Genomic DNA, 22773 nt, shown 5'->3' with positions numbered 1-22773 from the left:
TTACACATGTGAACAGCAAGCTTTAAAATGTGTAAATGAGGAGTAAAACATAGTGGAATGGAAACCTAGCATGCTTTTAATAGGTGTAAGTCATACTATGTATTGGGCAAGCATGTGGAAAGTTCTTTTTCCACCATAGGGAAACCATATGGAGGTTTATGAAAGGCATGATGGTGGGATTTATATTTGCATTCGCGTGAGGGGAAATAAAGAGCCTACCTTTTCCTTAGCATGGGATTTTACCCCCGATTGCATATGTAAGTAAGTGAGACTTTGCATATGCAAATTAGAGAAGTAGACGGAAGAATAGAGCCTACCTTTTCCTTACCATAGGATTTTACCCCTCACTACATATGCAAGTAAGTGAGACTTTGCATATGCAAATTAGAGAAGTAGACAGAAGAATAAAAAAAGCAACTTGACATAAACAAAACAAATGGAAATGATGAGACTTGCATACACAACATAACAAATATATACAACAAAAACCTTAAGAAAAATAACAAGGAATCATACCCTTTTATCAAGAGGCGAGAGAAGAAGTCATTTTAAACACTTGTGAGAAATCTTAAAAATGCAATCAAAGATTTCTTGGATTTAGAAAGATTGCAAGATGAAGTGTTAAATGGACTTCGAATCTTAACTCTATCCTTGCAAGAGATAAGTCAAAATTCGTAGCTTACCAAGTGTAGGAAGTTACAGCAAAAAAATGCATCATTTTAGCAACTATTTTGACCAAGCAAGGTGCAACATGCAAAGAATTTGGAAAATGGTGTCCAAAGCATATCAAGTGATTCAAAAGACTTGAATGCAAGCTAGGAGGGATAGGAAATGTTTTCGAACTTACCTTGATCCAAACACTTGTTATTTTAATGGTGCAAACTGCTCAAAACTAGGGCATTTTTAAGCAAAAATGTGCTCTAGATGGATTGAGAAATGAAGAAAACAGTCAACAAACGCCCTTTTTTAGTAGCCCAATGTGCTCTTTGGGTGATTTTAGGGAAAAACGAGCAAGAAATGCTCAAGACATGAGTACTTTAAGTCTAGAAAACCCCTTTTTTGAGAAAAACACCCAAAAAGGTGAAGTTTTGAGAACCATAAACATGTGTTTTTTAGCTAAAAATCGCCACATATAGGTGTTTTATCAAAAAGCCTCATATTATGAAGTAAAACGAACTTTTGGGAGGCATTTACATGTTGGAAATACATGTAATTGAGCTCAAAATCACCACTTTAGCTTGAGTGAGGATTTAAGTCGTTAAAAATATGTTTTTAAGAGTCATTTATATGTTGGGATGATATGCAAATGGGTTCAAATTCACCACTTTCTCTTGGCTCACTTTTAAGACTCAAAAACATATATTAAAATTTAAAACACATGTAAATGAGGCTCAAAATCGCCACTTCTAATTAAGCTTTGTGGAAATGGGTTTTCTTTTATCACATACACATGCAATTGGGTCCAAAATCACCACTTATATCTAAATTAAGTGAGAACTCACTTTAGACATGCATTTACATGTTATAAAAATATGTTGTTTGATTTAAAAAGTTCATTATGTTGTAATTTTAAAAGATGTATATGCAATGGATTAGAAAAAACCCATTTAAATGCATCAATATATATATATATATATATATATATATATATATATATATATAAACTTATACATGCAAAAACATATGTAAATGGGTTAGAATTTGCCACTTACATTGATTTAATGAGTTTTAAATATGCAAATGCATATTAAAAACCCACTTAGTACATTAAAATGTGTTATTGCATTGAAAAAGTCCATTTAAGTTAATGTTGGGACTTATATTTTATTGGAAGTGGGTTTTCACATAGTGATTTGCATGTGGATATATGCAATATGTAATAAAAACCCCACTTAAAGTGCATTTAAGATGTCTTATGTAATTAAATTTAATGTCTAACTATAGTTTTTAATTAACATGAAAAATAGACTTGAAATAGGCTAATTTCATAAAACATTAAAAACTATGGTCACAATCAACTCAGAAAGAGTTGAAATTTGCAAATGGACCACAAAATCCACTTTACATATTAAATATAATATTATATCATGCAATTACCAATAAAAAGCCCACTTCTATGAGGTTTCTTAATCGAGATATGCAATTGTCCTAAAAAAGCTCACTTTTTCCCCTATAACTTGAGCTAGACAACTCCGATTTTGACGTAAGTTAGCTCAAAAATAGTGGAATTCCAAGGGCTATTCACCTAAGGCAAAAACAAGAATAAAAACTATTTACAACACAAAGAAAATGAAGAAAGGATGTAGAGAATTGCCAAAAATCAAGCGTTTGCAGTCAAAGAAGAAAAACTCTTACTAACAAACAATTTGGGATTTAACTCGACAAAAACCTTCAAAAAGAATGTAGAGATAGGATCATATAGAGAACAATTCAAGGATAGTGAATTGTACTATGACACCCTATCGACACATTAAAACAAAGAGAATGAGCCTACGAATCCATAAGAAAATTGCGTAGGGTTGCCCCAATTTCGTGAATCCAAAATTGAGGATGATTGCATTACAGTAGGGAAGATGGTGTGTTGAAAATAGAAACTTATCAATTCCTTTGAGCTCAATATTATAATTCAATAGCTTTGATAGTAGAGTATGGAAGTAATCCGCATTCTAATATTTATAATATGTGTTGTCACTGCTATTTATTAATTTTAGTTCTTGGATTGATTGTAACCACTGTCCTTTACTATGGTTCAATTGCTATCCATAGTAATTACTGATCTTTGAATGACATCAATCATTGCCCATAGAAACTTCTAATCAAGTCACAAGGTTCGAATTCGAATTCGAGTTTGTTAATCATAAAATTCAGATGAAATTTGGCAAGGGTAAAAATTCGGAAAAAAATCGACATTAAATTTGACTTATATTCGTTTCTAAATATAAGTGATATACCCACAAAATTGTCAAGATAGTTTGACATTCCTAAATAATTAAACTAAATAACTCAATAATATTTTAAAGTAAAATAATATTATTATAAATAACAAGATAATATCAAATATCATAGAATTCTGACGAAGTTTGGAAAGGGTAAAAATTCACTGAAATTCGAACTTCGTGGATTAAATTCAGCATATCCGATGGCTTATCTTCTAATCAATGTGCATTATTTGATCGCTTCTGTAAAACTTCATTTCACTTATCTATAAGCATTTGCAAATTGGAAGTTCAAATTCTTGAGTTATTCCGCTCCTTGAAAAGAGCAATTGTAGTCATGTCCTCACCTCGCTTTACATGCCTTGTCCAAGAACCAACATCAAGAGTAGACATGGATTTTTAAGATATTCACATTTGAGGAATTCATTGAAATGTGTTTTGAATACTTCCCTTTCACCAGTTGCTACGTAGGTAGTAAATAACTTGTTCATATTTGCTTCCCCATCTTGGGGTTGAAGAGAAATTTATTTTCTTGTCATTTCTCATTTTAGTGCAAACCAATATATTCATTGGGTTTCACATGTTCTTGCCTTTTCAGAACAAAATCTTTCTATCATCCTTCAACAGAGCTTGTTTGACAATTTTCAAGAGTCTATATTTGAAGCCGCATATGAGATGTTTGTGTTTACATTGGTTCTAAATCAATATTCTTTGCTTGTGCAATAGAAAATCATATGACATTCACACAATCTCATATAACCAGGGGTTCAAATCTGCTCGGATACCATATTAAAGAAAATAGGATCAGATTTAATACCTTTTCTATTTGTATCTATATATTTCTTGATGTGTTGAATGCACTCTAACTCGAAACTCCTTGTTTATGTGATTGATCAAATTCTTCTTGCATATTTCTACAAGTAAATTTGCCTGCCAACCTGTAAGTATATCTGTATGATTGCTTTCAATATAAAATGAAAATGCAAAGGTTAAAGATTGTTGCAACTTGTCATAACATTGTTCTTATTTTGTGTGTTTCAAGTTGCAGCATGTTGGGTGGATATTTTGCAACCGACAGTTTTGGGTAAAAATTTAGTTGCAAAATAGGATGACCAGCCACAGCGTGTGAGACAAAGTCTCTCCTACCTTAAAGGGAAGGCTCCCCCTTCTCACTGTTCCTTGGATCAGCTCAAGGTAAGCAAGAAATTGAGAGATTTATAAATAGGGTGTTACTATTATCCTTTCTTCTTAACTTTCAAGAAAGGATCCACTTATTCGTAAGGCGAATAATGGGCAAAGATCTCTAATTACACTTCTATCATGAGCTGGAAACAGTGATACCGATAAATTTTAACTAACTCAAAGGCTAACCAAAACGTACCAGTTTGGCTCTAAGTCCTGTTGTACTTCTATATGGTAAAATCTTTACAATCAGGGCACAAAGACTCGTAAAAGTAAGAACAATCTAACTATTTTGCGAATTAAGACGAACATACAAGCTATAGACAAAGCTTATAGCTAAAGATTTTCACAATTGTTCCTGGTCAAAGCTTGGGCTTCAATTGTTTCTTAACTCTTTTCTATTAATCACAAGATATAATATCAATAACAAAAGATAGTACGAATCAAAGATAACTTGAATGAATTATAGACAAAGCTTACAATTCACACAAATAACAATTTCACTTAATCAAAGTTAAGCCTCAAATGCTCCTTTGTATTCACTTTCTCTCAAAATAATGCTCACACAAACAAAGTTTTGCTGGCACAATTTTTCCAGAGCTCTCTTGCATAAAGATAATGATGTTTTTACAATAAGGGGGGCACTCCTTTATATAGGCAAAGATGTTGAGAAAAAAGGGGAGGAAAAAGTGGGAGCAACTCAACCAACTTTGACCAAGTCTAACTACAGAAACTAAAGGGTTACATGCAACTACACATGCAACTCGCATTACATCTTTTGCATACATGCAATTCGCATTACATGCAATTACATTTTTTCATGTAATGCATTCTAAACAACTATGAAATAGAAATTACACAACAATATTAAAGATTGCTTCTTAATGTCTTGAATTTCACAATGACATCACGCACTATAGGAAGATCAGCAATCTCCATAGTCTTTGATATGGCTTCAATTCTCAATGCATTTTCATATGCTGATTGCACAACTTTGGAATTTGTTGGTGTATTATCTAACAAGTGTTTTGTCAAGGATTTGTACAAAACAAACTTGTTCATTGTGTGCGAACCAAAATCTTCGGAATCTACATCAGCATTGATCCTTATTGTATATTCTGAATTTACTCTTTCTGTTGCCAAAAGATTACCAAGATTATCAGTAACACGGCATCCCAATTGCTCCAAATCACAAGTAAGGCTTGTTTCAACTACTTGACAATCTTCAAGAGCCACTTGCAATTTTGTGATCAACTTTCTTAAGGTCTCTTCCTTATAACCAATGAGTCCTTGAAATCTGAAAAACATTTCACATGACGGAAGAACGTCACATGAGACCATAGCATTCAAATCAAACTCAATCATTTCATCCCAATCCTCAAGGATTTCCTTCAAGTTATCTGCCTCTTGAGTCAGAGAAGAAATTAAGCTTGGTTCCATTCTGTTCATATCTTTAACATGCCTTAGAACTGCAAGTGTTTCTATGATGGCTTGAACTCTTTCAGCAATGATTTCCTGTATCCAAGACTTAGCAGCTTCAATCAACCTTCTCTCTTTAGATGTTTGTGATGCAACAACAACATTTTGAGAAGATTGCTTCTAAATGACCTCATTCAAACGAGCTATTTCCTGTTTCAACTGATTCTTCTTTTCCCAAAGCTCATGACTGCTTTTTGATACATTTGCCAATGCATCATGAGCATCTTGTAAAGAACTCAAACGAGATTGCTTTCCAACTTCAATCTTAGTAAATTTATAATCAGAGCTAGTGAGTTCTTCAACAGGTTTATCTACTAAGGGCTCAACAACCTCAACATACTTGGTTTCGTCAGAATCAACCAAAATTCTAGAAACAATCTTGTACTTCAAAGATTTGGATTTAGTGTTCTTCACAGGAAGATTGTCAGGAGGAACAACCACCTTCCTTCTCTTCGTTGTTATTCTACTCAACCATGCAGGTAGGCTGAAACTTTCATCTGTAGAAGCAGACACAGTGGAGACCATTGGCATTGATCCAAATTGTATATCTGTAGTGACTAAACAAGATTCAGTTTGCACTGTTGTAGGCATAGGAACATGTTGTGAAGATTCTATCATGAAAAGTTCAAATCCTGTCAAAGATGTATCAAGTTGGGAAACTTGACCACTAGTAAGAGTTGGAAAATCTTCAAAAACATTTGCTAAGTGTTCAAACTAATCATGTGCAGGAACACGGGGAGCAGCAGATGAAATCGGAAGAGCCATGGTGTTAACTTCCAAGACTGGAATGGAGTGAGTAAAAACAGTAGAAAATGAATCTACATCATCATCAACCTCATGCAAAAAGGGCTCTTCATGTAGAGAAGACGTGCAAGCTCGTGCAGGCTTGGGAGGAGATATGATTCTAATTTCTCCTTCTTCATCTGAATCTTCTTTCTCGGATTCTGTTTCCAATTCTTCTTCTGATTCTGTCACTGATTATTGAATTGGTTCAGGAACTTGGGATGATTTAATTCCTTTTCCGCCCTTTAATTTGAATTTGAGAGTACTCTTGATATTTGAAGATGAAGCACCATCTTTCTCTGTAATTTCCAGTTGTGACTTCCTGCCAAGAGGATCAAAGCTTCCACAATCCAGACCCATTTTAGGATTTACTCTTTTTAGGCCTTTACTTTTCAACCACTTGTTAGTGTTTGCTAAGATGGATTGAAACCTGTCCATAATAGATGTACCTTCTTTTTGTTGCCATTGAATAGGAAAAGGGCACATTTTATCAAAACCAGCTTGATGGAATTCTGGATCAAGAATGTCGCCATCATCTTCAACTTGGAAATCTAGAGGAATTTCCAACATATTAAGATCGATTATTTGTTGCAAGGTTAACCTGCAATAATCCATCTTATGATATCAAGCTCAATTCTCATGTCAATCCAAATATCTTCAATGCGATGAACATGAGTATAGGGCCTCTTTATCTGAGAGTTCATCTCTCAATAATCAAAATCAAATCTAGCTTTGAACCTCTTCAATGTAATCAATTGCAACTCTGCTTCCATATTCTTCGCTTTAGGCACAGAAACAATTGAATGATTGCCAATAGTTAAAGGTCTAGCTGAGGTGATGCCAAATCCGGGCCTATGCGATGCATGCTAATCATTCTGCACGTCCATGAGTTGTCTAGCTAACTCCATTAGAATGATTCGATCTGTAGCATACCTAGGTAAGGTATACAGCTCTCCTTTGAAATATCCAACTCTCAAGTATGTGAAAGTAGGAAATTGAAGAAAAATGCAGCCGTACTGATTTACATTTTCCCATGCTACATCAAATACTCTTTTGATACATAACTGTTTGTCGAACAGACACCTATACTGTCCAAAGAAGGCATCTTGGACTCTTCTGTAATGGTATTTACTGTTAGCCAAAGTGATTTGGTCATAGTATTCCCAAACAAGTACTTGAAGACGATCACCTTTGGTAGAAAGACTTGAAAAAGACCCCATGGCAGCAGCAATGTAAACTAGATATGAATTCATGTAAAAAGGTACTGATGTTCCTATTTTGCATATTTGTTGACAGATCGCAGTACTGATAAGCTCTCCCCAAAAGATGTATTCTTTGTTCTCTATGATTTGAAACATAAATTTGTACATCCATGGCTTGAAATCGGAAGAATCCTTAAGACCACAAATTCTGCTAAGAAGGATGATGAGATCCTTGTATTCTTGTTTAAAATTTGACTGATGAAGAGTCTTTGGCCATCTGGAAAAATTGTTTCTCTTCTTGTCTAACCAGTAAAGGTTGACATACTTTTGATAACTGTCCTTTTGTTCATTCCAGCAAGCTAATGACGATTCTTTGGTCAAGTCAGCGCAATCTAATTTTCGAGGAACTTTGAAGATTTGTTCAATCACTTCAGGATCAAGGCTAATGATAACCTTGTCATCAGCGTCTTTAATATTCCTTATCTTTGGAGTGAAGCGCCGAGCACATTTGTAGACAAAATCAAGTTCTATGGCCACCATGTGAAATGTAGAAACCAAATGGATGTTGCTTCTTTTAATACGTTTCATCTCATGTGTAGCTAGAGCTTCAATCCTTTGTAGAAGATCAGCTACATCTACATGACCAATCTTGGTGTCTAGCACATTATCAAGAGCAAACGTAACTGAAGAAAGAACTACATGTGTCAATTCTTTGTCATATTGGTATTTCATCTTGCCCTTGGATTTGGAAGGCGAGGACATTTCTTGTGCTCGTACTGCAACACAAAAATCCCAAAACACAAATACATCATTAGAAGGAATCTCCATGCAAGTGAAATCCGGAGCGGCAATGAAGATTCGAAAAGGAAAGACTTTCGAAGAGAAAGCATATGCATATGCAATAGAATGAAAAGTGAAATGGAATGAACGGAATGTGGTATGAAATGAAATGAAAGTGTGGATATGGAAAATTGAAATGAAATGGAATGGAATGAAAATGTGCGAAGATGAAATGCATGGGAATGCATGCAAAGTGAAAGTTGTTGATTTCAAAAGTGACTTAAAGTTTTCAAGGCTTTATTGAATGAAACATGCATATATGTAAATGCAATATGTAATGGAAAGTGGAAAGTGAAATGAGATGTAAATGCAAATGAAAGGTACACTTTACATGTATATGCGGATGCGAATGAAGGGTAACATGTAAAATATGTTATGAGGTGGAAACATGTATAGAACCATGTATTTATTCATGTAAGTGTGACTGCGTATATGAAGATGGAAATGAAACAATGGAGGTGAGATAATGAATTATATAGTCACTTTTGGAGGAAGAAGTCAAAGTACACGGAAAGCGAAAATGACATCTTTTTGTCTTTTCAAAATATGAATTTTGATCAAAATCGGACCTTTTGGATGCAATTACACGTATGGCATTTCGTGTAATAGTGTTGTGCGAATGGAAGCGAAAAATGAGATGGATGAAGATGGAAACGGAAAATGGATTACATGCGTGTGCGGATGGCGAATAAAGTGAAAAACATGTAATCGCATTTGTCAGATAAGATGTGAGATGCAATGACATGGAAATGGAATGTGAAAAATGATAATGCTTTTGCATGTAATGAAGGAAAAACAAGTTTTTGGGAAAAAACTTGCAATTTCTCCAAATTGAGAAAAACCGGCAAACAAACACACAAAACCAAAACAAAAGAAAAAACATACCTTTGAAAATAACTCAAAACATGCCAAGATGCAATGCATTCCAAAGATAAAATTCGAATTTGGAACTTGGGGAAGAACCAAAGACATCAAAATGAAGAAAATTTTCATATTTAAAGGAAAAATGCACATTCTAAGGCAAAGATTTTTACAAATGGCATACATTCAACGATTTCATGCATAAAATCAGCAAAGATAAGCATGAATTAAAATGCAAGAAAGAAAAGGTCCACTTACATGAAAAATATGTGCCAAAAATGAAGGAAAAGATGCTCTTTGTTTGGAATCTTCTTCTAAAATGGTGAGAACTTTTCAAATCTTCAAAATTCGAATTATGAAGGCCAGCAAACAAGGAGATTAGTTAGCAAAATGCCAAAACGTGCCCTTGCAACATTTTAAAGATTGCATGTTCTTGAGACGTTTTTGCCAAAACAAGCAAAAAACGTGATCTTCCAAGTAAAACGTTTTGATGATTTAACACCAAAATAATGATCCTCAAGCAATGTAATCACCTAATAAAGTAAAAACGACTTGATTCCATACAAAAACATGATCAAACTTGGCAGATTTATAGAGTTTTAAGCAAACTAGTGCCCTAGATTGGGAGTTTCAAACACATTTTTGGGTGTAATAAATTGATTTTTGATGGGGGCAAAATGATCACCTCTCCAAAACATTTTGAATGCAACTAATTTCATCCAAATCCATAGAGAAAATCAAAAGTTATGAGCAAAATCGGAGGTTTTTGAACCAAGAACATGTTTTCTTCACATAATAGGACATTTTTATGTTCATTACATATTTTAAAACATGTTTGAAGACAAAATAGGACCTTTTGGAGTCCATTGCATGTTTTAAAATATGTCTTGAGATATAATCTCACTTTTTGAGACTCATTGCATATTTTAAAATGTGTAAGACTCTAAAATCTCACTTTTTGGAGTCACATATTTTAAAATTTCTCACCTTTTTGATGCACAAGCATAAAAACTCAAACTTTTCATATTATTGCATCAAAAAGGTCCACTTTTACAAGCATTTGATGTAATGACATGAAAAAAGTCCTCAAAATGAGTTTTTATATGCATTAGCATGAAAAGTTTCCACTTTTCATAGATTTTTTTACATGCATATGCACATAAAATGTCCACTTTAAGGCTTTTAAGTTATGCATTTCACTTATTTTTATAAAAATGTCAATAATATAGGTCAAAAATAATATTTATGCATTATATTAATCAATATAAGTCATAAACATTAAGTTAAAGTGACATTTATATAAGTATTTGATTTAAAAATCAAAAATTAAAAAGGTAACTATATAGTTCTATAGTCACTTTAAGTGAAAAATTAAAAAGTAACTCAACTTAAAATTATAACATAAAGTGCACTATAGTCACTTTAAGTTATAAATTTAAATGAAAAGTAACTTCAAAACATAACAAAAAGTGAGTAAATGTTATATTTTTGAAAAAGTGAATGTCAAAATGAAAATATAACATCATTTTTTTTATTCGTGCTGTTGCACCTAAAATGTCCACTTTTGAGGCACTAAAATGACCATATCTCTTGACTGACACCTCTAATCGACCTCTAGGTTAGACGGAATCTAAGAGGAAATCGAAGGCCATGACATAAGCAAATCCAAAGGACCAAAAACAAGCAAACAAAAAATCAAAATCAACGAACGGATTGTGAAGGCTTCAAAAATCAAGCAAAGGCTTGACAGAAAGCAAAACAAAAATGACTTGATGAAGGCCTTCAATAAAACAATTTGATATTCGAACTGAAATGAATTGATTGATCAACAGTAAGCAATTGAATATCAAATTCAAGATTAAAGAAACGTGAAACTAGCTTGAAAAAGTTTCGTGCTGTTATCTGCATTTTGTGGTGACAAAATGCAGGACAACACAGCAAATCAATTATACATATACATATCAAAGGCATGCCCCATGTAGAGGCATGTCTCTACGTGGCCCAAGCCACGTAGGGAAATGTCTCTATATGGGACATGCCCGATAACTTCAATGCCATTGGTTCATTAACATTCATCATGTGCACCATTTCATAACAGCGATAATCATTGTTAAATGACTGTCAAATCAGGGAATTTGATCATCACTGTTTTGTTATGAAGTTCTTATGAATGTATCGATCTCAATAAATTGACAACAGCATTTGATTGTTTCTGCACATATTTTATATGATTGTTTCAAATTTCAATCAGATAGATTATTTAGTTGATATAGTATTGATCAATGATTTGTCAATGATTAATAATTATTAGATATTATTAATATTAAACAATGTATGTACACACACACACACTCAACTATGTATATGTGTGTGTGTGTGTGTGTAAATTATCTAATTATTATTAATCAGTCATAATAATGTTTTACTGGTAAACATAATGACTGATTAAAATAATTTATCTCTTGATCAAACTAATCTAACCGGAGCTACAACATTAACACTTCCCATAGATCAAGCTTCTTTCCCTCATTGAAGACCAAGTAAAGGAGTTTTTCTATCAAGGAAGAAGATACACACATCTACATTCATCCAAGACTTCTTTCTCCTCAATCAAGCATTGTGGCAAACTACAACATCTATCACTAAGGTTTTGTCTTTCATCATTTTTTTTTGGATTTCTGTGTTAAGTCAAAGCTATTCCATCAACATATTTGATCACATTCAAAGAAGCATTTGCATTGCTAAGGTAAGGCATATTCTATTTCCAAATCTGACCTCAAATATGATAGCACACTTTCATTTCTTTTATTTCATTCCAAAGTTGATTCCAAACAGGGGTTTGACTGAGGAAACTCCCTCTATCCATCCTTCTTCCTTGCTTTTGTGGGTAGGTACTTGTGGCACAACTATCAAAACTATTCCGAAAAGTTTAGGAGCTATTGGAGCAACTATAAAAAATTTAGGTGAAAACAATGAGAACGCGTTGAAAATCTACAAACTATAATCAAGAATACAACTCTCAATTTATTCTATACCCTAAAAAATTACTTCAAATTCAAATTGCGGGTTTGTACAACCTTCTAGATCCTATAAAGTCATTATAGTTGTTTATCTATTTTTTGTCAATTTGTACCTCTTGAATCTTGTCAATATTGCTTATTTAGCCTTCTATTCTAGATCATCATATTATTCCATTCATTTCAATATCATTATTTGCAAAGGATCATTGACCCACTTTGACTCAAATCCTACTTGAGCCTATTGGGACAGCTTCCTTTCAACTGTACATAACAAAAAGTGGAACAATCCACATATGCTAACCTTTTCTTATTGTACAATTGTAAAACTATTGATTGCAAAATATCCACCCCACAAAATGACAAGGGGGAACTAGTGTGGAAAGGATCAATCAAATTAGAAAATTACACCAACAATACAAGGTAAGATGCCTTGTTACATAGCTCAAAACTCTTAAGAGAGAAAGAATTGAAAGACAAATACAGAACAGGATTCTTTGGATGTAATTCATGTCATTACCACATGAAAGGCCCCGAGATGGAAGTCAAGAATGTCATTAAGAGGCATACAAGAAACACTGAAAGATATCAGGGAGTACATTGTAAGATACATTTTCAAAGAAGCAAACACAAAAGCAGACTTGTCCAATCAAGCTATTGATCAGGTGCAAAAGGCAATTGTTTCTTGAGATCCGAAGGATTGGAAGAGATTGAATGTTGAAGCAAGAGATTAGACAAACATGAGGAAACCAAGAAGAGAAAGAATGATTATTGCAGCTCATATTGACAAAAAGTTAAGCGGATAATACAGAATGGAGCCAAGACATTAGGCCTTAGGACTATAAGACTAACCAAGTGAGGAAGGAAATGCATTGTTTGATAAGCCTATGGAGAGTGTGGCAAGCTCAATAAAATAAAGTATTAATGAGAAAGAGTGCATCATAATCCCTAAATGCAAGTGTGATTACAAACAAGTGTCAAGCACTAACATTTGAAGGTGGTATTTGTGTTAAGAAAATATGTTGAGGTAGACGTTGACCAGATCATTGGAGAGAAGACATTGGAGGATCCCCATACTTATAATGTTGCACTATTAGAGAGCTGAGTACACCATACTGCACACAACAAGGAACTACAAAACCATAGAGTAGGTTGTTTTAATGTACCAAATGGCACAACTCAACGGTATGGACACTTCCACCGCACTCAAAAACACACTTCCACCATATCAATCAGCACTTTTGCCGTATTGCACACAATTCCACCATACTATGCACACTTGCACGCTGAACAATGCATGCTACCCTGTCCACTCTACATACTGCATGCACTCAGCACACCAGTTGCACGCACTCTACACATCACACACCACCTACACCACATGTACTCCGCACACCACCCGAACACACTCCACATTCTGCATGCCACATGCAGACACTTTGCACCCCAACCGCAAGCTCTACCTCCACTTTATGGACTAATCAATGTACAACCAAGTAAGCATGCAGCTCAACTCTCCGAGTGCACAATGACGACATGAACGAATATTTCTCTAATATCACATGTAACTAAAATTGCTATAACAAACAATAATATTATTGATGCAAATTAAATGGCTGCAAATTAGATATTGTACGTTTAGATCTTAGATATATTTCTAATGAAGTTCAGTAATACAAATTTGTCTCCAAGGGGGAATTCCAAAATTTGGCATTCAATTACAAGGTGAAATATCTGAGATGATATTTCCAACAACAAACTAGGGTGGTTGTGAACGACCGAAACTATGATTACAAAATAAGGAGGGTTTTGCACCTTTGAAACTACATACGAATTGAATTCCAACCAAAATCGCAAATACACAAGACATATAGACTCCACAATGACTTCCTATATTGTCAACCACAACCTTATATAGAGCTACAAGAAGTTTCCCAAAGGGTTACAAGCGGGCCACTATACTTAATTACTTTTATTACTTTATTACTTCATTTTATAATTTAATTAATTAATTAAAGTAGTATGTACCATATTATTTAATTTTAGGACCACTTAATAAATTCATTTAATTAGATCACTTTCTATTTATTGGGGACATCAGAGTAGTGAACCATTTGGTGCGCTCTCATTTTAGGGCTACTGTTGTCAAGGTTCTAAAGAAGATATGCCTACGTTCAAAGGGCTTCTTATTGATGCATACAGAATTGAGGAGATCATAAAAAACAAAGATATTGCGAACAATGTGTTGACATGGAGGGAGGGATTGGGCAAGAACAATTTGAATACTTTTGAATATATGATGATTGTAAATGGAAGCGTGTTGCCTATTGAGAAGCTAGAGAACCCAAGTGGTTATAGAGGCCATTAGGGTCATGGTCTTCTTTCTATATTGCTAAATCAATTGTAATTTTTGTTTTGGATTTAATGGAATGGGTGCCACCCCCTTGGTAGCGATTTGCCAAAACAAATAAATAAATTTTAAAGAAAAAAGATATCAATTAAAAAAAATACAACTATAGTCTACAAAGATAAGAAAATTCTACTAAACCTAAAAGGTATCATTTTAAGAAATATACTGATTAGAGTTTCCTACTTAATATTTAAAAAACTATATAGCAATATAATATTGAATTCTTCTATATTTAGAAATAGCTTCATTTTAACAATTTCTCCCACAAAGATAAGAAGGTCTACTAAACCACCAAAAGGTTAATAGAAGATAGATATTAGTGATATTTTCCTGCTTAGGCAAAAAGCTAAATAGCAATATAAGCTAAAACCCTATTATATTTAGAATACCTAAATAAAATATAATGTCATTTCCAATTATTTCTCCCAGCAAATCAATATCCTAATATTGAAGTATTTAGCACCATGCTAGGTGTTCAATGGATAGAAAGCTTGGAGTCTGAAGTTTGAACCATATTTTAATCATTATGTTTACATTTTGATTGGAAAATATCAAACGCAAATAAAAGTACTAAATCCTTGAAATTCCCACTTCCCTTAAATATTTGATATCATCTTGCAAAATGAAGTAAACAGAAAACTAACATTTACTGTATGAAATACATGTTGTACACTGCCATCTTCATTTAACAAACATAAAGCCACCTAAAGGAGTCTACCATCAAAATAAACATAATGAAAAAATAAAACTTTTCATCCCCAAATTTACTCAACACACTCCAAGGAAAAACAACTTCAGAAAGACAAGGCTTGTTTTCAATACAAGTGTTACATAGCCAAGGTTGTAATGTCCCCTTTTAGGAACATTGGAGATCAATTAAATAATTAAGTTTTAAGTAGTCAAATTATATCAAATTAAATGACAACTTAGTTCAATTATTTAATAAAGTATTAAAATGACTTGCATGCGCCTAGTGAAAGATAAATGAACTCATTGAAATTTAAAGAGGGAAAGTAAAGAGACAGAGAAAAGGAAAATGAAGAGGTGGGCAGAAGGAAAACAAGGATGTGCTATAAAAGAATGGTGAGAGGCTCATTCTCATTATGCTTGGTTATTGTTTTCCCTTGGAAAATTTTGGGAAGCTTTGGCTTTCAGTTTCAAAAATCTGAGGACGGAAACCTTTTAAGATTTCTCAGTAAATTGAATGGACACCCAATTCATCTTTGGAAGTGGATTTGCAACAGAGTTCACAGCTAGGAAAATTTGTTTAGTCATATTCTGAAGACTAACTTGCAGTAACATAGGTATTTTATATCTATTTGGAAAATAAGGTTGTAATGATTTATCTTCATATTTAATTCAGAGCTTTACTTTAGTTGAATATTACAACAGTTTCACTATAATTTTGTTGAATTTAAAGAAATCAGTTTGCACATAAATTGTTTACTCAAATTCCTGTGAAACATTTGAAAAATCCGGAGCAGATAACTAGAGGGGATATTTCATAGGCAATCATGAAATGTTCTTTGTCAAAGATGTAAACATCACCTGTGGAATCATTGACTATCATGTTGTCACAATACATGTAAATATTATTAATTTTTCCATTAGGTTGTAATCTTATATGCATCAGTAATCAAAAATATATCAAAAGAAGCATTTAGTAATAATCTTATAGTCATTAGTGTAATGACAACCCATGCACGTCAGAGTTACTTAAAAATAAGCATTTGTTACATTGCACAAAAAAATTAAAAATCTATTTAAAATTGTACATGGAAGCCTTCAATTAGGACATCCAAGGAAACAATTGTTCAAAGAGAAACACCCAAACAGGAAAATTAAAAAATGGAGCACAATTTGTACGAGTAGTTTTTACATATCTAAATTAAATGTAAATATTGATATATCAAAGTTTTCCAGATGTACTCAAATAAAAATGTAACTTAATGGCTACAAGATTTTGAGTTACAAAGCATATATAAACCACATAAGTTCAAGGCGCAACTAAACCAAACTAAAATGTATTAATCAATTAACAAAGCCCAATATACATATACAATCATTAAATACCTTCCCAAAGGTTTATTTTTTTTGGAACATTCGATGATATATAATGTAGGAAAAAATGAGAGAGTACTTGATTCTTGCATTCTTCCCATGATTGATAAATCCCGGGATTGTAACCTTTCCGCACAGCATAATAGAAAAGCTTCCTCTTCTTGGTCATGATTGATTGGATGGATTGAAAATTGTCTATTTCAATAGAAAAAAATGGAATTTTTCGAAATATCCCAATGTCAACATTGAAACAAAAGTCCTGAAAGAAACAATAATAAGATAAAAGGTTAACCAATGTTATAAATTGCACCTACACAGCAAATCAAGATTGATGCATTGATAACTCAACCTCAATATGGAAGCACGAACAAAATAACTTAATTGAAACAATCATAGAAGGAAAAAAATGATATAAAAATGTGATGGATATGTTTATTGGAAATAGTAAGCACTTCAAATCCTATATATAGCTTTTATACTCTTGACAAGAAAAACCTAGATGTTATAGATGTGATGTTTTAGGCAGCCTTGGCTCTTTTCAGCTACTCTCTTCCTCACTCTTCATCTTCTTCACCTTCTAATTTTCCTTTTGGTATTTGTTGTTATGCACCTGTACTTAACTGTGAAGTCCTAGCCAAACCATACTGGTTGATGTTTAGAGCTCTCCCAAAGACCCTTCCTCATGGTAATGGTCTAGATTCTAGTTACTTATTCATATGATGCATAATTCTTCATGTTGACCCTGCAATGGTGCAGCAACACAAGCTAAGATCTCATTATGTGCAAGGAAATCTCTTGAGATGGCTAACTTTGAACAACGCTAAAATAGTCAAATCTACTAGGCCTCCCAAAGATCATTGACAGTCATGAAAATGTTTGGCTTTCTCATGTTCCAATGTTGCTGCTGGTTCCCCACAAAAAGGTATTCATCTTTATATTTAATAGCAGTGGATCTTCTCATGTTGAATTTGATGACGGCACTTGTCTATCAGATAGACTAGTATGCATGAGGACATCCGACAAATGATACACAAGCTAAAAGAAGCTGAAACTTATAATGAACCATCACATAGCTCGAATTCTAAGCTTATATACAGGTGAATTCATTTGATCCATCTGCTATGATAAAATCAAAATCAGCCCACATTGTTAAAATCCTGTGAACAACATTGCTAAAATTGTCCTCAAATTGTTCAATGTAAAGAGTAGTATCATCAATAAATTGAGCATTACTCAATAAGTTTCCATAAGGAATCTGATTCCTTTCAGCTGTAATGACAAATGGAGCAGGGGCAATTGGACATCCCTACCTGATTGATCTTTGAAGCTCAATGGGTTCTGAAAGTTCACCATTCACATCTATAACTGTAGATGAATCATTAAACAAGATCTTGATCCATCTACAAAATCTTTGGGGGAGTCCAAAAGCATTAAGCATACCCAGTCTGAACAGCCATTCAATCTTATCATAGGTCTTCTCCAAAACTACTAGGACCATGAGGGAATCCTGTGAATCATGTTTAGCCCAATGATGGTCCCGGCTTGTAATTAAATTTTCAATAATGGATCTTCACTTATAAATCCAGTCTAACAGAGATAATTTTGTTTAAAAGACCCGTTAATCTCCTTGCTTATGTTCTAGCTAGAATCTCATAAGAGTCATAAGAGAGATTGAGGAGGGTAATAGGCCTCCAAATTTTTGTTTTGTTCCCCCCCACCTCCCACCCGACCTTTACGAATCAACTTGATAACTCCTCTGTTCACATCCTTCCCTGACAACCCCTGCTCAAAAGCAGCTTTTAATGCCTCAAGCAATGCAAATCTGATTAATTCAATGTTAAATCTATAAAATTCATCCGGCAGACCATCTATACCTGATTATTTCCCTATAGCCATTGAGATAATAGTATCATCAATTTCCTCAGTTGAGATGTTTCTATCTAGCTCTTTTGCATCCTGATCAGAAACTTTCTTTTGAGTAGGTTCCAAGTATTTCCCAGGTCTCCAAGTTGTTATTATTTTGTTCAGAGGTCTAGAGGCTGTGGTAGTAGCCTCTAAATGCTTCTTTTCTGTCCTACTAATCCTTCTAAGTCTCTCCATTGTGTTGGATTTCCTTAATGAACTCTGTTTCCTATTTGCCCTCGATCAATTTTAAAAAGTAATTGGAACCTCTAATCCCTTCTTTGAGCTAGTTCATCTTAGCTCTGACTTTTTTACCATGAAATTTTCCTGGATTTTTCTCAATAAAGATTTAGTCCTAATCAATTTAACCTCACATTCTTCGTTATGACCCCTCTCTTGAAGTTCTCTCTCTACATCCACATGCTTAAGCTGCAATATGCCCTCAAGCATATTCCTATCCAGTGCTTTCTTTGTCCCCGCAAATTGCAGCAACTTCCTCCACAAAAGAACCAAAGACCTCCACTGATCAATAGGGTTGAGATCTTTAATACAGAATTTGGATCAGCAAAAAGCAATTCAAATAACATCCAAACAGTCCTTGTCATGCAAGAGGGAGATATTGCCCTTGAAAAGAGCATGTCTCCTGCAAGGCAGTGAGGAGGATGTTAATTCCCCCAAAATTGATGCTGAAATAGGAGACTGATCAGACATTGAGGCAGGGGTAATGGACACTACATTGTCCCCTCTAGATTGAACAAGTTAGAACACTGAAGGATCCGCATAAGCAGATTAAATCTTTTCTCAATCAAGATTTAGTCCTAATCAATTTAACCTCACATTCTTCGTTATGACCTCTCTCTTGGAAGTTCTCTCTCTACATCCACACGCTTAAGCTGCAATATGCCCTCAAGCATATTCCTATCCAGTGCTTTCTTTGTCCCCACAAATTGCAGCAACTTCCTCCACAAAAGAACCAAAGAACTCCACTGATCAATAGGGTTGAGATCTTTAATACAGAATTCGGATCAACAAGAAGCAATTCAAATAACATCCAAACAGTCCTTGTCATGCAAGAGAATGATATTGCCCTTGAAAAGAGCATGTCGCCTGCAAGGCAGTGAGGGGGATGTTAAATTCCCCCAAAAATTGATGCTGAAATAGGAGAATGATCAGACATTGAGGCACGGGTAATGGACACTACATTGTCCCCTCTAGATTGAACAAATTAGAACACTGAAGGATCTGCATAAGCCCTATCAAGCTTGCAATAAATCATCTATATAGAAGCTTGATTATTACACCAAGTATACCAGATAGATGAACAGAGATTTTTCTTATTGGCTAGACGATCCACAACATTGAGGGTTCATCCTTGCATTTCTGGTTATCAGTGGTTGTCTACATTTAGGAATGAGGTCAGGTATTTTGGTGGGGTCAACGGATCTGGTGGTGTCACCAATTTGGTCAGTGACCCCCTCTTTAGAACTACTTTTGTGGTCCGTTCAAACAGCTCTTCCAGATTCGTGTGGATATGCATTGGTCGAACACTGTCACATTCTAGGGACATCTACATTGTGGTGTGCTATTTTATGTTGGTTTCCTCGTACTATGTAGTCCATAGCACAAAGAGCGGGGAACCCTTTGAGATATTGCATGAGTGCATTACCAAGTTCTCTACAATGGGCAACATCAATATTCTGTGGGACTTTAATGCATGGACCAGAGACTTTTAGACCCCCCTCCATGACTATGGGTCAAATTCAATTTGTACGGCTGAATCGGAATCCAAGCACCCTAGGTTTACAACATTTTTCAGAGGACAATCAGGGACCCCTTACTAGATACGGCCACCATCTGCTACGGTTGTGCGAGTCTTTAGATTTGGTGATCCTGAACGAGCTTCCTTGACTTCTTGGTCCTGGCCTCTTCGCTTGTTGGCCTCACTACGACCACCCCTTGGTCAATCACTTCATCATTTCCCACCTTTGCCTGGTCGACCACCCCTCCTCGGCTCTACCCTCAAGGTCTCCCCTCCCCCTTACTCCACCCCCTCACCCCCACTCTTGATGCTACTCCCCCACCTACACCTCCTTTTTCTACACCGAGGGTAATCATGACCTCCTCCACCACCTTAGACAACTCCTCCCCCAAAGTTCCTTCACTGATTCTGAGGATGCTCCCTCTATGTTTGCTTCACTTGTGGCTGCGTTGTGGAAGTTTTCCCTCCTTTCCATTCCCCACCACACCTTCCCCCTCTCTGATACCCCCTGGGCTTGAATACTTGCCCCATGAATCAGTGGTTCGATGAGGACTGCAAGTTCTTCCACCGCTCAACTTGCTCTACCTTCTCCACCCTTCCCCCCGTTCATCCAGTTGAACCTCAAGCATCGCAACTTTCTTCACCATAAGAAGCGGATATTTTTCTTGATGCAATATAGATCCCTGTGTGTCTCTCTTTTGCAATCCTCGAAGCTTTTTTAGCACACCCTTTTCCCTCGTCATCCTCCTTCCCCCTCCACCCTAGATCACAACTCCCTTCTCTCCCACACCTCTACTCTCTATGAGATTCCCAACCAACCCCCTCTCAATCTCTCACACCCATCTCCTTGCCCCTTTTCATGTTCTCCAACATCAATGAGGCAGTTAGATACATGAACAGTAGCAAGACTACGAATGAGGAAGGGTTTTAGGTGGAGCTCTTCAAGCTTGGTATTACAGTTCTGAGGTCCTTTCTCATAGTTCTCTTTAACAAAGTGGTTTGCACCGGTTTTCCCGACTCTTGGTCACAGCAAATCATCTATGAATAAGACTAGGTTGGTCTTCGACCACGGCAACCACTGGACCATCGTAGTTGGGCATATGTTTGCCAAACTCAACGCCATAGTGTTGAGCGCTATTTTATCCAGGGAGCTTCATCATCAGCACTATTGAGCTAGGGGTGAGCCAATTTTTGAACTAATTTCTAGAGCATGGACCATATTTTGAATTTGCAAACTATCATTGAGTAGGATCAACACTACTCGACAAAAGTCTACTATTGCTTTGTAGACTTTCACAAGGGCTTTTATTATGTTTCTCACACAACCCTCTTCCAGAGAGTGTGGGATATTGGGATTTCAGAGACTCTTTTGACAGCTATCATGAGGTTATATGAGAGGGTTGTCGGCAAGTTCAAGTCTCCTCAAGGGGTTTCAGACCATATTCAAAGCACCATCAGGGTGAAGCAGGGTTGCCCTCTCTCCCTTACTCTGTTTAGTATCTACATTAACAAGCTTGAGTCCTTCCTCCGTGACTTCTCACTTCCTAGCGAAGGCTGCTACTTACACCCAAGTGTTGATCTCTATTTTATTCTCTATCGACAATGTGATTCTTTTGGCTTCTTCCTTGGAGGGGCCCTAGCAGCTTCTTGATGGGTTGGCATCTTTTTGTGTTTCACGGCAATTAGTGGTGAACCTCGGCAACACCTGGGTGAAGGTCTTCAACTAGATGAAGACCTCACATTTCCACTTCTACTTTCAGGGCAAGGAGATTGAGATCACTTCCTCTTATACTTACCTGGGGATTAAGTTCTCTAGACCTCGCTTTAGCTTGGGACCTGGCTATGGAGCCATGAGTGAATGAGGGGCTCGGCTCTCTAGATATGCTTGAGAGACACTACTTGGTCAAACTGACTGTCCTCTACAGGTCTACCATGTGGGAGGCCTCTCTTGTCCAGTCCAATTGGGCTTCTATCAAGAGGGTCTAGACCCTCTTTCTTTGGCACATTATCAAATGTCATCGGTTCACTCCTCACAGTATCATCTTATCTAAGTTTAGTGCTCATCCTTTTAGGCTTGGGACCATTTTTTATCTAGTTTGGTTCCTCCATCGTCTTCGGGGCTTCACAGACTCTCCTAAGGGTCGACACACATACTCTTACTTGGCCTACTCATCTAAGGCAATTGCAAGGTCCGATTTGAGTGATAGAGTTCATTGTTGGTTTGCTCAAGCCTCTGCTCTTCTTCTGTAATGACCCCTGAGAAACAGAGAAAACACTTGTTTTAATTAAATCAATCATGGATCTTTTTTGTTTTAGATATTATTTATGAAATAAATAACCC

At 35.4% G+C, this 22773-nt stretch overlaps 1 protein-coding gene across 12 annotated transcripts in view; it reads right to left on the bottom strand.

Moving 5' to 3' along the window:
• The window catches only part of LOC149543430 (uncharacterized), a 176447-nt gene that overhangs the window by 132312 nt on the left and 21362 nt on the right, over positions 1-22773 (bottom strand). For all 12 annotated transcript variants that reach the window (XM_089798228.1, XM_089798223.1, XM_089798227.1 and 9 more), the window contains one exon: positions 16851-17030. In XM_089798228.1, the coding sequence (XP_089654354.1) occupies positions 16851-16940 (90 nt within the window). In that variant the 5' untranslated portion in view covers positions 16941-17030. The remainder of the gene's footprint in view (positions 1-16850; positions 17031-22773) is intronic.

Source organism: Cupressus sempervirens, chromosome 8 (genome assembly GCF_028749045.1).
Source record: "Cupressus sempervirens isolate cs-2001-9-10 chromosome 8, ASM2874904v1, whole genome shotgun sequence".
NCBI lineage: Eukaryota > Viridiplantae > Streptophyta > Pinopsida > Cupressales > Cupressaceae > Cupressus > Cupressus sempervirens.
Note: the sequence above shows the minus strand (reverse complement) of the source record. Positions and strands in the feature narration are given on the sequence as shown.